This window comes from Castanea sativa, chromosome 8 (assembly GCF_040712315.1).
Source record: "Castanea sativa cultivar Marrone di Chiusa Pesio chromosome 8, ASM4071231v1".
In the NCBI taxonomy this organism is placed as follows: domain Eukaryota; kingdom Viridiplantae; phylum Streptophyta; class Magnoliopsida; order Fagales; family Fagaceae; genus Castanea; species Castanea sativa.
Window position 1 is genome coordinate 15,252,805 of NC_134020.1, and position 14,194 is coordinate 15,266,998.

The 14,194-nt window shown below is 41.0% G+C and overlaps 1 protein-coding gene across 1 annotated transcript; it reads right to left on the reverse strand.

The window, feature by feature from the left end:
• Positions 1-11,320: 11,320 nt before the first annotated feature.
• LOC142608392 (uncharacterized) lies at positions 11,321-13,611 on the reverse strand. Its single transcript, XM_075780167.1, has 4 exons — positions 13,350-13,611; positions 12,595-12,783; positions 12,448-12,511; positions 11,321-12,171 (listed from the first exon to the last, which is right to left on the reverse strand). Exons 2-4 carry the CDS (start codon positions 12,750-12,752, stop codon positions 11,863-11,865), a joined length of 531 nt encoding a protein of 176 aa, XP_075636282.1. The 5' UTR covers positions 12,753-12,783; positions 13,350-13,611; the 3' UTR covers positions 11,321-11,862.
• Positions 13,612-14,194: the final 583 nt, after the last annotated feature.

Consider the following 14,194-nt stretch of genomic DNA (forward strand, 5'->3'; position numbering starts at 1 on the left):
TCTACGAGCAAGCACTGAAGGCAGGGCTTAGATTTCCTTTAAGCTCTCTCCACCGTCAACTACTTCAATATCTTGGCCTATCCGTCACACAAATCTCCCCAAACACCTGGAGGGTTTTCATAGGCGTGGAGGTCTTGTACGGGGCCATGTCAGACGGTGCACAAAGGTTGACGGTGGAAGAATTCTTTCACAGTTACCATCCCATAGAGATTATAAAGTCAAAGGGTATGTATAGTTTCGTAGCTAGGAGCTCATTGTTGAGGCTTGTCTGTGATACACCTGACTCCAATAGGGACTGGAAGAGTAGGTATTTTTTCTTGGAAGGGGACGAGTGGATGTGTCGTCCAGGGGATAACACATATATGCCCGTCGACACAACATGGGGCATAATGCCTCCATCAGGTATGCAATTGCTTTTAGTTCCCGTGTGTTTAAACATTTTATTTTTGTAAGTTATTCTAACCGTCTTCTTTTGCAGCTCGAGACCGTCCGCAAGTTACTTTGGAGGAGTGGAGCTTCTTGGAGAGGATTTTCAACAGGACGAAGCTTGAAGAGAGGACGTAGGCACAATTATTCACCCTCGACACACTCCATTGGTATTGTGAGGCCCTGAACCAACTTCTGCCGCCCGTCATTACGACAGTAGAGTTCGCAAATGTAAGCCCGTTATAAACACTTTCATTCTCTTTTACTCATTCTTTTCTAACGCTGCACATCCGTCTTTTATTTGCAGAAATGGACACTGCCAAGAGAAGAGCCTTCATCAAGTAGCAAGCAGCAAAGAAGAAACAAGAGGTCGGTCAACAAGCTAAGGGGACAGGTCCATCCGTTCTGTCAAAACGGAACCAACAGGAGAAGATGGACCGTCTACCGAAAAAGCAGAAGACCACCCCTGAGCCCGTCGTAGCGCTAGAGGCTGAGACCAAGAGGACGGTCACTCCCGTGAGGCATGGAAAGGGTAAAGGTTTAATGAAAGGTCCAGCTCATACTGGTGAGAAACCACCTATCCTCCTTCAAGAAGACTCAGAATATGCCTTGGAAAAACTCTCGTCTATCATGACCGCTGATGATTATGAGGACCTTGGCAACCACGCTATGGAGGTGATGGGAGAGACGGGCCTCTTCACTATTGCTCAAGCATTTTAAACCCATCCTCAAACTTGAAACCGTCCTTTCTTATCCGTCGTTTACATGATATTTATTTGTACTTTGTTTTCAGGCCATGCTGATGATGAAGGGGCTGATGGGTCGTTGTTTGAATCATGAGACAACTTTGGACCGTCTTAGGAAGAAAAATAAACTGATGGAGGACGAGCTTCATGATCTAAAGACCTGGAAGATCAACATGGAGAGAAAACTCAACTGCTAGGAGCAAGTTAGAGTAGAGCTGGAGAAGCAGACGGAGCAGCTGACGCAAATTCTAAAGGACAAGGAAAAGGAGGTGACGGATGCCAAGACTCAGCTTCGTGATGCTAAAGAAGTGGCGATCTAGGAGTATCGTGACTCCGACCTTCTTTTGTCAGAGCTTAGGAGCTCCTTTACTGACAGATTCGACGATGCCCTCCGTCAGGTCAAGGCCTCGTATCCCAATCTGGACGTGTCCCATGTCTCTATAGACGCTCAAGGGCAGACATTAGCTCAATCCGTCCATTCAAAGAGTACTGAAGATGTGTTTTTCGTCACTGCTCCTCTTGCGAACGATGGCCAGACTCTTCCTCAAGATCAACCAGACAACAACCAGAAAACTGAAAGCACTTCCCCCCAAGCATCAGCAGCAGTAGTTTTTTTTTTTTTTTTTTTTTGAAATTTCAAGGATAAAACTTTAACCGTCGTAATTTTTTTTGTTGAACCGTCGTAATTCTTTTGTGGACATATTTCCTCTTATAAGATTTAACTAGCTTCTTCGCTTGCTTTTATCCGTCGTGTATTGTTAATTTATTGCTCATATAATAGTCTAATCATGTCACAGGGGTCCGTCCAATTGTGAGTTGTATGCGATTAAGACATCTTTTATCTATGATGTCAGTCCGTATCATAATTTGACTTGTACATTTCATCCTTGAGAGGTTGATCCGTCCCTTTTCTGGACACATTTATCCTTTTGGATGATCCGTCCATTATGTGGACAGTACACTTTTATCCGTATAGGATTACCCGTCCACCATGTGGAATTATTTTTTCATTTTGTAGGATGATCTGTCCACTATGTGGACTCGATAAATTTTTATCCATTTTGGATGATCCGTCCACTTTGTGGACTTAGTAGAGATCCGTCCACTTTGTGGACTTAGCAGAGATCCGTCCACTATGTGGACCTGATAAATTTTCATCCATTTTGGATGATACGTCCACTTTGTGGACTTAGTAGAGATCCGTCCACTATGTGGACCTGATAAATTTTCATCCATTTTGGATGATACGTCCACTTTGTGGACTTAGTAGAGATCCGTCCACTATGTGGACCTGATAAATTTTCATCCATTTTGGATGATCCGTCCACTTTGTAGACTTAGTAGAGATCCGTCCACTATGTGGACCATAAATTTTCATCCATTTTGGATGATACGTCCACTTTGTGGACTTAGTAGAGATCCGTCCACTATGTGGACCTGATAAATTTTCATCCATTTTGGATGATCCGTCGACTTTGTGGACTTAGTAGAGATCCATCCACTATGTGGACCATGAATTTTCATCCATTTTGGATGATACGTCCACTTTGTGGACTTAGTAGATTTTGAGCAAAACATATTTCATACGTTTTGAATAAAACTCCTTTTATTATAATTTGACTGGTAGACTATATTGTTCATAGAAAATAATAACTTTGATTGTAGTAAGTAGAAACTATGACTATCTAAAAAATAAACTGGAAATGAGGAGGGAAATGTTGCTGTTTTCTTTGTCCTCTGTCTACTGGTAGTATTTTTTCAAGTGCTCTGTGTTCCATGGATGGCTCAGCTTTCTTCCGTCTAGCGTCTCTAAGTAGTACGTTCCCTTCCTGTGCCATGAAATGATTCTATATGGTCCCTCCCAGTTAGGGCCCAGTTTTCCTTGGAAGGCATCCTTCATAGCACCGAGTACTTTTCGTAAGACCAGATCTCCCACCTGGAAATCCCTATGCCTAACCTTGGAGTTGTAATGCTTTGCCATCATGTCTTGGTATCACGCTAGTCTCTGTGCAGCTGCTGCCCTAACTTCGTCTACAAGGTCGAGTTGTACACGCAAAGCTTCATCATTCTTACTCTCATCGTAGTTTTCCACACAGTAGCTTGTTAATCCAACCTCTGCCGGTATGAGGGCCTCACTACCATAAGCCAATCGAAACGGTGTTTCCCCTGTCGGTGTTCTCGCCGTTGTCCTCTATGCCCATAAAACACTTGGCAATTCGTCCGGCCATATGCCCTTTACCCCCTCGAGCCGGGTCTTGATACTCTTCAGCAAGGACTGGTTCGTGACTTCAACTTGTCCGTTGGCCTGCGGGTGGGCGGGTGATGAGTAGTGATTTTTGATCCCAAGCTGAGAGCAAAAGTCTCTGAATGTGTCGTTGTCAAATTGTTTCCCGTTGTCTGGAACGAGCACCCTCGAAATTCCATACCTGCAAATAATACTTCTCCACACAAAACTACGGATGTTCTTCTCCGTGATAGTAGCCAGAGCCTCTGCTTCTACCCATTTGGTGAAGTAGTCATTACCAACCACCAAGAACTTCAGTTGCCTCACCGCTGTTAGGAACGGACCCATGATGTCTAACCCCTATTGTGCGAAGGGCCATGGAGCCGTCATAGGGGTAAGTTCTTCCGTTGGTTGCCTGATAAAATTGCCAAATCGTTGGCACTTGTCGCAAGCTCTAACATATGTGTGGGCATCCTTCTGCATTGTTGGCCAGTAGTATCCTGCTCGGAGTAGCTTGTGCACTAAAGACCTTGAGCCAAAATGGTTTCCAAAAACTCCTTCATGGACCTCCCTTATCACGTAGTCTGCTTCTGTGCGGCCGAGGCATCTTAAATATGGTCGGGAGAATCCTCTTTTGTATAGGATGTCTTTAATCAAGACGAACCGGACAGCTTTAACCTTCAACTTCCTTGCATCTTCTTTGTTATCGGGCAGCTTGCCTTCCTTGAGATATGCCATTATGGGAGCTGTCCAACAACACCCATTTCTTACCTCTTGCATGCTAATGTCATCTAATAATGATGAAAGCTAGACGAAGGACAATACCTGTTCCGGGATGATCATGGGTTCGGCCGAAGCCGCCTTTGCGAGTCGGTCCGCTTCTTGGTTCTCCTCCCTTGGGATTTGAATCATCTTGAATTGGAGGTTATTCATTCGACCCTTCACTTCCTCAAGATACCTTTTCATCCTTTCATTCTTGAAATCATAGCTCCAATTAATCTGACTGGCCACAATTTGAGAATCGGAGTAGATGACCGCACTCTTAGCTCCTGCCACTATCGCAAGGTCCAGTCCCGCTACCAAGGCCTCATATTCCGCTTCGTTGTTAGTAGTGGTGAAGCCCAGATGGATCATGCATTTGATCTTGTCTCCTTCCGGGGTGTGGAGTACAACTCCAATACCTCCAGCATGCTTATTGGAAGATCCGTCTGTATGAACTCTCCATATGGGCGTCTCTTCTGCCCCCTGCTCCTTTACGATAGTGAATTCAGCAACGAAGTCTGCCAATATCTGTCCTTTCACTGCCGTTCGCGGCTAATAATGGATATCGAACTCGCTTAGCTCGATTGCCCATAGCGCCATCCGTCCAGCAGCTTCGAGACTGCTAATTGCTTTCCGTAAGGGTTTATCTGTTAGGACATTTATGGTATGCGCTTGAAAGTATGGCTTGAGCTTCTGAGCCGTGGTCACAAGAGCAAACGTAAGTTTTTCCATCTAAGGGTACCTCTCTTCTGCTCCTCTCAGTGCCCGGCTTATAAAGTACACAGGCTTTTGTACCTTTCCTTCTTCTCTAATGAGAGCTGCACTGACCGCGGCTGAGGAGACGACAAGGTACAGGAAAAATTCTTCCCCCGGCATAGATGGGCTAAGCAATGGTGGGGCGGAGAGATACATCTTTAACTCTTCAAATGCCTTTTAGCACTCGTCTGTCCATTCGAATGACCTCTTCAATGTGCAGAAGAATGGGAGGCATTTGTCCATCGCCCTTGATACGAACCTCTTCAAGGCTGCTATCTTCCCGGTCAAGCTTTGTACTTCCTTTACTGTCCTTGGAGGAGAGAGTTCCATAATCGCCTTTACTTTCTCTGGGTTGACTTCAATGCCCCTCTAGGATACCATAAATCCCAAGAATTTTCCTGCGGTTACTCCGAATGCGCATTTGTTCGGATTCAGCTTCATTTTGTACGTCCAAAGAGTATTGAAAGTCTCCTGGAGGTCCCTCAGGTGATCAGACACCTTTACACTTTTTACCAACATATCATCTACGTAAACCTGCACTTTTCTACCAATTTGGTGTGCGAACATCTTGTTCATCAATATCTAATATGTGGCTCCTGCATTTTTAAGCCCGAAAGGCATTACCTTATAGCAAAAAAGCCCCTGACTCGTTACAAACGAGGTTTTCTCCTGATCAGTCTTATCCAATTTGATTTGGTTGTAGCTGGAGAAGGCATCCATGAAGCTCAAAAGTTCATGCCTTGCGGTGGAGTCTACCAGTGTGTCAATACGTGGGAGTGGGTAATTATCCTTAGAGCAGGCCCTATTCAGATTTGCCAACCAATCAGGGTAATACACCTCGCGTATGAAGTTTGCTTCTTGTAGCTTCCGTACTTCTTCTGCTATGGCTCGGTCTCATTCGGGGGCGAACACTCGTTTCTTCTGTCGAACAGGAGAGAAAGAGGGTGACACGTTCAACCTGTGGACTATGACTGTTGGATCTATTCCAGGCATATCCTCGTGACTCCATGCAAAAACATCTTGGTTTTCTTTGAGGAATAATGCGAGTGCCTGTCTGACTGTTTGGTTGGCCAGGGTGCCGATTCTGGTGGTTCGGCTGGGCCTAGAATCATCCAGTTGTACTTCTTCTAACTCCTCCACCGGTTCTGCCACCGTCCTCTGTTCCTCGATGCTCATTACTTGTAAGCGGTCATCTATTTCCATCATGGCGATGTAACATTCCCGTGCGGCCACTTGATTTCCACGCAACTCTCCAACTCCGTATTCGGTGGGGAATTTGACCATTAGATGGTAGGTAAAGGTGACAGCCTTCCATGCGTTGAGAGTGGGCCGTCCGAGGATGGCCTTATAAGCAGAAGAGCAATCGACCACAAGAAAAGCTACATTCTTGGTTATTTGCTGTGGGTAATCCCCCATCGTCACAGACATCGTGACGACGCCTAAAAGGTAGACCATTTTCCCTCCGAAGCCAACAAGGGGTGCATTTGTTGGGATCAGTCGTTCTCTACCAATCCCCATTTGCTGGAACACGGGGTAGTAGAGGATATCCACTGAGCTTCCATTTTCCACCAAAACTCGATGCATGTTATAGTCCCATGCCCGTATGCTGACGACGAGCGCGTCTTCATGGGGGTGGTGAAGGCGTTGTGCGTCTTCATCTGAAAACCCAATGTTGGGGTTATCTTGTCGTGTCACTTTTAGTGATGAACCCGTCGACTGAACGCTTTGAACCATCCTCAAGTAGGTCTTTCTGGCCTTTTTGAACGACCCTACAGAAGTAGTGCCCCCTACAATCATCCGTATATCCCCTACAGGTGGTCTAGGACGCTCATTCTCCCGTCGGGGATTTTGTTCTTGGAGTTTATCCGTCCTCTCCTTCCTCACAAACCTCTGCAACCTTCCTTGCCTAATGAGGGCTTCAATTTTTTGGTTTAAGTCATAACAGTCCGTCGTATCGTGGCCATGATCGCCATGAAAACGGCAGTATCTATCTCTTGCCCTCTTATTCGGATCTCCCTTCAGCTTGCCAGGAAACGTCAGGGTTCCTTCATCTTTGATTTGCATTAACACTTGGTCAATTGGGGTTGTGAAGGGGGTGAAGTTCGTGAATCTTCCCGTAGGCGGTTTGGGTCGTCGATCTTCTCGTCGTTCTCTAGTTCTAGCCATTTTTCGTCCCTTGTCCGGTTGTGTATCTTCCTGCCTTTCCCTCTTTCTGGGTTTCTCCTCTCGAGCCAGCAAGGCATCCTCTGTGTTCATATACTTCGTTACCTTGTAAAACACTTCGGACATAGTCTTTGGGTCATTCTTGTATAGAGAAAACAGGAACTTACCCTTTCACAGCCAGTTTGTGAACGCTGCTACGAGTATCTTGTCATCTGCCTCGTCTATCAAGAGGGCTTCCTTGTTAAAGCGGGCTATGTATGATCTTAAGGTCTCGTCTTCTCGTTGCCTAATGTTCAGCAGACACACAGTAGACTTCTTATGCCGGTGACTCCCGATAAAGTGTGATACAAACTGTGCGCCTAATTCCTTAAAAGTGCTGATGGAATTAAGTGTCAGCCTACTATACCAGTCCTTTGCAGGCCCTTTCAACGTGGTGAGAAAAGCCCTACACATGATTTCATTCGGTACGCCCTGAAGATGCATTTGGAGGAAGGGGGCATGAATTCACGAGCGTTGTGAAAGGTGATTTTGTTCTATGGACTAGATCGTCCAGGTCGCTGGAGATTTTCCCTCTGAGGGCGTTCATCATCACATCCATACGTTCCCTCATCTCCTGCATCTCGGCTGCTATGTGAGTTGGTAAAGTGTCCGAGATGGATGGCCGGTTGGTCTCCTGCCGCTCTGGTCTAGTCGGAGCGTTGCTACCCTTAGGCCCTTCTGCGTTCCTCTCCTCCGGACTAGCACCTTCCTGGTCTTCCTCTGGTGCGCTTGGGTGTGCATTCCTTTGCCGCAGTTGTTCTTCCAAATCATGATTCTGATTGATTAGGCGCTCAACCACCGCCACGAGTGTTTGGACTTGCCTCTCTAGAGCTGTGTTGTGCGGTTCGTCACCTTGATGGTTGGTTGTTGCCATCGATCGAGTGAGTACCATGCAACTTTTTGTCTCAAGAATAGAGAAAAGGCTAAATAATTCTTTCTCACAGACGGCGTCAACTGATAATGCCGAAAAAATCACCAGTAAGCTGCAAGCACTCCCGAATCAAAACAACACCTGCAAAAAGAAAAGAGAAGACCTAATAGAGAGCACCGGTGTGATGCCGGCCAAAAACCCTCTGAAGGTCAAGTTAGAGTCTTTTCACAACCCTAGAATGCCAGAGTCGAGTTAATTATGCATACCTTCATTTACGAGGGTTTTGGGGTATTTATATTGGTGTAGAGTATCATCCATGCCTTGGCCAAGAAACCCTTTCCTTTTAGGATAACACTTCCTCCGATTCTATATTCCTTATAGAGTTCTTTTCCATATAGGAGTCTTTTGATTATGGTTAAACGTGCAGTGCAAGAACTCCCTTCATTCACGCTTGTGTGGGGATCAAGCAAAGCCATATCAAACTTATCGCGAGACACAAGTTGATTCCGATTAGGAGTCCATGAAGCCTAATCAATACCGACGGAGACCAAATGCTACAACCGTCCACTACGCGTCCTTGTAGCTTTGACCCATCGATCCTCCTTATGTCAATACCGCTCCGTCGTGATTGATGAAGAAAGATCCGTCTCATATTTGATCCTCTTCATAGGATATGCCTGTGGTTTTGAAAAGGATTTGGTTTAGGTGCTTGGCTTGATTTGTGGGTGTCTCAATAACAAATCTAGAGGATTCTTGACGGTAATTTTGTTTGCAGAAAACATAAATTTTTATTAGTTAAGTTTTTTTCTTAGAAGAGTTGTTAAACAACGGCGGCTCCAACAAACGGCCACCATGCAGTGAATTTTTTTCTACCTTGTTAAATGACCACCACACAAACAGCAACTCTAGCAGCTTTTCTGCACTCTAATAATGCTTCGGAAGATTCTCTGATGGCGGTGTCTATGGTGGTTGGAGGTTGGAGACATAAGGCTTTTGCTTCTTAACGGCAACTTCTGTGGGAGTTGAAAGATGTTTGTTTGCCCTTTTTTTTTGAAATCAGCTTTTAAGGAGTGATTATGTGAAGTGGGTTTATTTTATTGTCTAGTGAAATGCTGATGTGGTGTATTTTTATCCATTTACTTTATTTGAAGGGGACATTATTTAATATAATGTATTTATTTTACATAAAAAAAATTACAACTTAAAATAGGGAAAATTATTGTGTACTTTTGAAGTATCATAAATGTGTATTCTCTCCTCTCACATGAATGGTCAATTTCACCAATTAAATTTATGGTAGGATCCACTATTCATAAGAGATGAGAAAATACGTATTTATGATATTCCGAAAGTAACTAATAATTTTTCCCTTCTTAACTTAAACTCTAGTGTTCGCCATTAACCATTAATGGTCTTTCTCGTGCACGTATTCTTTGTTTTTGTAATCCCTGCAAAGCTTTATCATCATGCATGTCTCTATTAGGGTCTTATCCAGGGGTGAACCTACAGTAGGGTAGAGGGGGCCATGCCCCCCCACCCCCCATTAAAAAAAAAATTGGTATACAAAAAATTAAGGTTGCCCTTAAATATATATATATATATATATATATATATATTTGTCTCTCCCCCTCTAAAATATTTAGATATTAACCTACAAGAAAATAAATTAATAAATAAAATTCATGCCCCTTTAACTATAAAAACAAAAAAAAAAAAAAATATGGACTAAACAAAAATCGTGCACTAAATAAGAAACACTTATTTTGTATGCTATACTTTGTTGATGTGTTTTATAATATGAAATGTTTAAAAAATACTTATTTTGTATGTAGTATTTTGTTAAATATGAAATAGATGTTAGTTTTTATTTTCATATATATATATATATATATATATATATATATATATATTTTTTTTTATATATATATATATATATTTTGGTTTTAAGCTTTGGTCCACCGGGTATGAATCCTGGTTCCTTCCCTGGTCTTATCATATGCCTAGATGGCATAGGTCTGCCTTCCTAGTCTCATGCCTTCAAGCATGCACGACAGGGACTTATGCAAATGAAGTTTCAATGAAGATGAAGACTGCCATTAATGGTGTCAAATCCTCTCCATTCACTGAAATGACACCCTTCGATTATACCCCAAAACATCTATTAATAGAATCAGCCCTAACAGAACCGTAACACCCTATCCTCCTTTCTATCTTTTTTCACTCTATCTAAACATAAGGTTAAATCATCTTTCGCTTTTGTAGACAAAATTTAATCCCACATTTATTGTAAAAGGACAAATACATTACCAAGATAAGATTTCTTTCAAATAAAAATCCCACAACTGCCAATTTGGCAAGTTGGTGCTTTCCAAAAGTATAAGGTTGGTATGCTAATGTTGTTCTAGTAATATTGTTTGTATTTTTTGAAATACTTATGGGTGAAAAAATGTATATTTTGTAATATTGTTAAATATTAAAAATTGTTGCTTAAAATACATTACCAAACAGCCTCCAAGTGTTTGGAAAGTGAGTCGAGCTGCTAAGGTCATAACATATATATTATGTTAAGTATTTTTTAATTTTTAGCCAAAAATAAAAATAAAAATCTTCAGGCTCACCCTATTTATTAAGGGACATCCTTAATCGTATTAACTATTTGAGTGAACTCAAAAAAGAACCCAAAAAAAAAAAAACCATAATCTTGGAAATTTTAGTCATTATCTAAAACATCATGCTTTTTAAGTCTCACAGAAAGATTCGAAGAAAAGTTTTAAATTCTTGCCCTCAATCCATGCGTGAAGGGTCAGCCTTCAATCTATTAATTATTTGGTTGAACTCGGTAAGAGCCCTTCTCAGTAATTGGTCTTGGAAAATTTAACCATTATCTAACTGATCATGCTTTTAAACCCCAGCATAATCTAGTACATATTACACGATATATCCTTTTTGAGTTGACACCAATCACTCTCCGTGTGAATGGACTACCATTACTTGGTTGAATCAAAAGGTTTGGTGACTAAACTCAACCACCTTCCCCAACCAAGTTGTAGGCACTAGCCACAAAAACTCGAACAGAGATGACAGAACATCATCCTCGTTCTACCGAATATAGTCCCAGGAATATCAATGGAGACAAACGTCAAACGATGATCACAAAAATTCGAGTCTTTGAGCATGTCGCAGAAAGTTATATTTGAATAGAATCGGCAGAACCGTTTTTTTCATATTGGCGTGAACAATAGGCAACATTTCTACATCACACAAAATCACTTTCTGATATTCGAATTGAAAAGTAAACAGAAAAAAGGAGAAACAACCAAACGACAAGAAATCAGAACAAAAAAGATAAACTCAGAACACAAGTGGTACCAAATACCAGTCTTTACAGCGAAAAATGACTACTTTGATGACTCAACAGCAACTTCATTTTGTACAAGTTTCCCCTCAAAAGCCGCTCTGAATAACTTCAAACTTCAAAAGACCCCAAAAGAAGAAATTGAAAATGGAAAATTACAGACTCATTTTTTTACTTACAAGACAAGAGAGCGGTCAAAGATTGTTTTGCCCAATCCAAACCAACCATCTAACACCTAAGAAACTCTCTTTCCCTTATTTGGTTAACCATCTTAATCTACTTACAAAGGACACAACAATCACTACAATTTACATAAGACCCTTTTTTAAACATAATTACACCAAAGGCAAAAAAGATCTCTCCCTCTTTTTTTCCCTCTCTTGAGAAATTCAAAATTCATCTCATGCTGCTCTCTCTATTAATTTGTTTGTTAAACTTCTGTCATTGCGGCTTCACATTTCATTACTATATGTACCATTTGTTGTTGTTGATGTTGTTTGATTTTAACTCAAGAGGGGTTCTAAGCAAGGGCAGGGATGCTGCAATTTCGCCGATCCCTGTCAAGACAATCAAACCCCTCAACCCTCACAACGGGTTTGTTCCCAAAATTAGACCGATTACAGCCTCCTTTCCTCGAGGTTGGAGAGGACGATGCTAGGCCAGACGAAATGGGTGTTGAAATTGGGGACAAAGGTGAGTGTAGGACGAGCTTCTCGTCCCCAAATCGAGCATCCTGAATTAATGGGTTAGCTACTCTGCTCGGCGGCGACCCGCAAAAAAATGGGGGCGACGAGCTTACCGGCGGTGGACCTTGTTCCACACAACCACCCTGTAACAAACTTCACATTAATTACACATACAAATAATAAAAATAAATAAACACACGCTTAATGAATTTTTATTTTTATTTTTTTATATATGGAACGTTGAAATGTCCCTGTTGATTATGGTGCCATGTTAAATTCGTTTTGGTTTTGAGTGACAATTAATTTAAATAAAGATCATGCACTCTATGCTTAGAATCAATATATTATTATTATTATTATTATTTTAAATCAAGACCGAACATGTTTTGCCAAAAAAAAAAAAAAAAAAGGATACATACCTTTGTGAGGATGATATCCAAAAGATCAGTCCCTGCTTTTGAATCGCAAAGCTCAGTTTGGTGGCTGCAAATTAATTAGAACCCCCATTTAAGAAAATTACAGACAGATAAGACAAGACAAGGGGTATGAGGTTTGTGGAAAATTACCTGAGCTGCCATCTAAGGGATCTGACGGGGTAGTCGTTGAAGGTGGTGGGATTCAAGAGACCGAGGCGGCGAGGTTTGGGGCAGATTGGAACTGAAACGGAGCTCCGAATCTCTTCACGGGTTGAGAACGCGTTTTGTTGGATCGCACAGTGGTTCATTGTTGTTATTCACGGACAAAAATCTAAAAGCCTGTTCATAACATTAACAGCACAAATACATACAAAAATTAAGAAAAAAAAAATTGTTAAGAGAGAAACTAAAAATTGAAATTGTTTGTTTGTTTTTGCAGATCTAGGAAACGTGCATAACATATAGTATATGAATGGCTCTAAATTTGTAATTCAAGATCTGGTCAAACACATATTAATTATTTATTTATTTATTTAATTATAGATTAGGCTAACTCCATTGCCAGCTACAGCCTACAGAGTTTAGACACCGTCCACAAAAATAATAAAAATAGGAAAAATAAAATACCCATAAGCTTATGAATTACGATCAGAGAGGAAAAACTTGGGAATTTATTTTTTATTAATTTTAAAATTATGCACGGATCTTCTAAAAAGTCCAACAAATAAAGGTGTTGTGAAACCAATTTTGATTTATGGAGAAAAGAAAAGCTCAAAATGATGGGTTTTGCCTTGCCTTGCAGAGATCTGGAAGAAAAGCTCGAGCCTCCACCAAGATCAAATTTAAGATCCACGACAAAAGCAACAAAAAAGCCTAACAGGAGGAGAAAAAGAAGAGAAACGTACCTTAATAAGCTAAACTGTACACAGGTCTCCTCCTTTGGAGGACTCTCACAAAAAGCATATAATAACAGTAATTAAAATTTTGTAGTTGAAGGCAGGGGAGAAAAGAAAAGAAGGATAGGCAAGAAGTGGCTGAGGCTGATTTCTAGAATTGAGCCCACAGAGCCTACGACAATTAAAAACCAGCGCATCAGAGAGGTATTAAAATAAGACACAACAGAATTTATTGAGAGAGAGAGAGAGGAAAAGGAAAAGTGTTATTTTTGCGCGAGCGTTTGATCTGATTGGGCTTTTGATATTTTTATTTTGGGAAATTTAGAGCGGTTTGTTGCGTGTATAAATAATACTTTTCAGTGTTTTTAGAAATAAGTGTAGATAAAAAGTGTATGAAAATATGTGTATTGTTTAAAAATTGAAAATATGTATTTAAATTTATGTACTAAATGGATCCTTAGGGTTTGTTTGGTATGTGTGTTTAAACAACAATTTTCAATTTTCTTGAAAATACATGTATGTGAAAAAGTGTGTAAAAATACGTATAATGTTGTTTAAAAACTAAAAACATGTGTTTAAGTGTGTACCAAACATACCTCTAATTTTTTTTTTTTTTTTAGTAATGTTAAGATCCATAGACTTTCGCGATACATACTGGTCGGCAAATTGATATTAATTATAATTTGAACATATTACTGATAAATTTTTACTTTCTAGTAATAATATGTCATTTAAAATTTGTTGTAAAAGTATTATTAACCTACTATTTTTTTGGCCTAACAAGAATGGTTAGGTCTACAATATTTCACAAAACTTTCATAGCGTTGTCATTGACTATTACTTGTGAGCAAAAA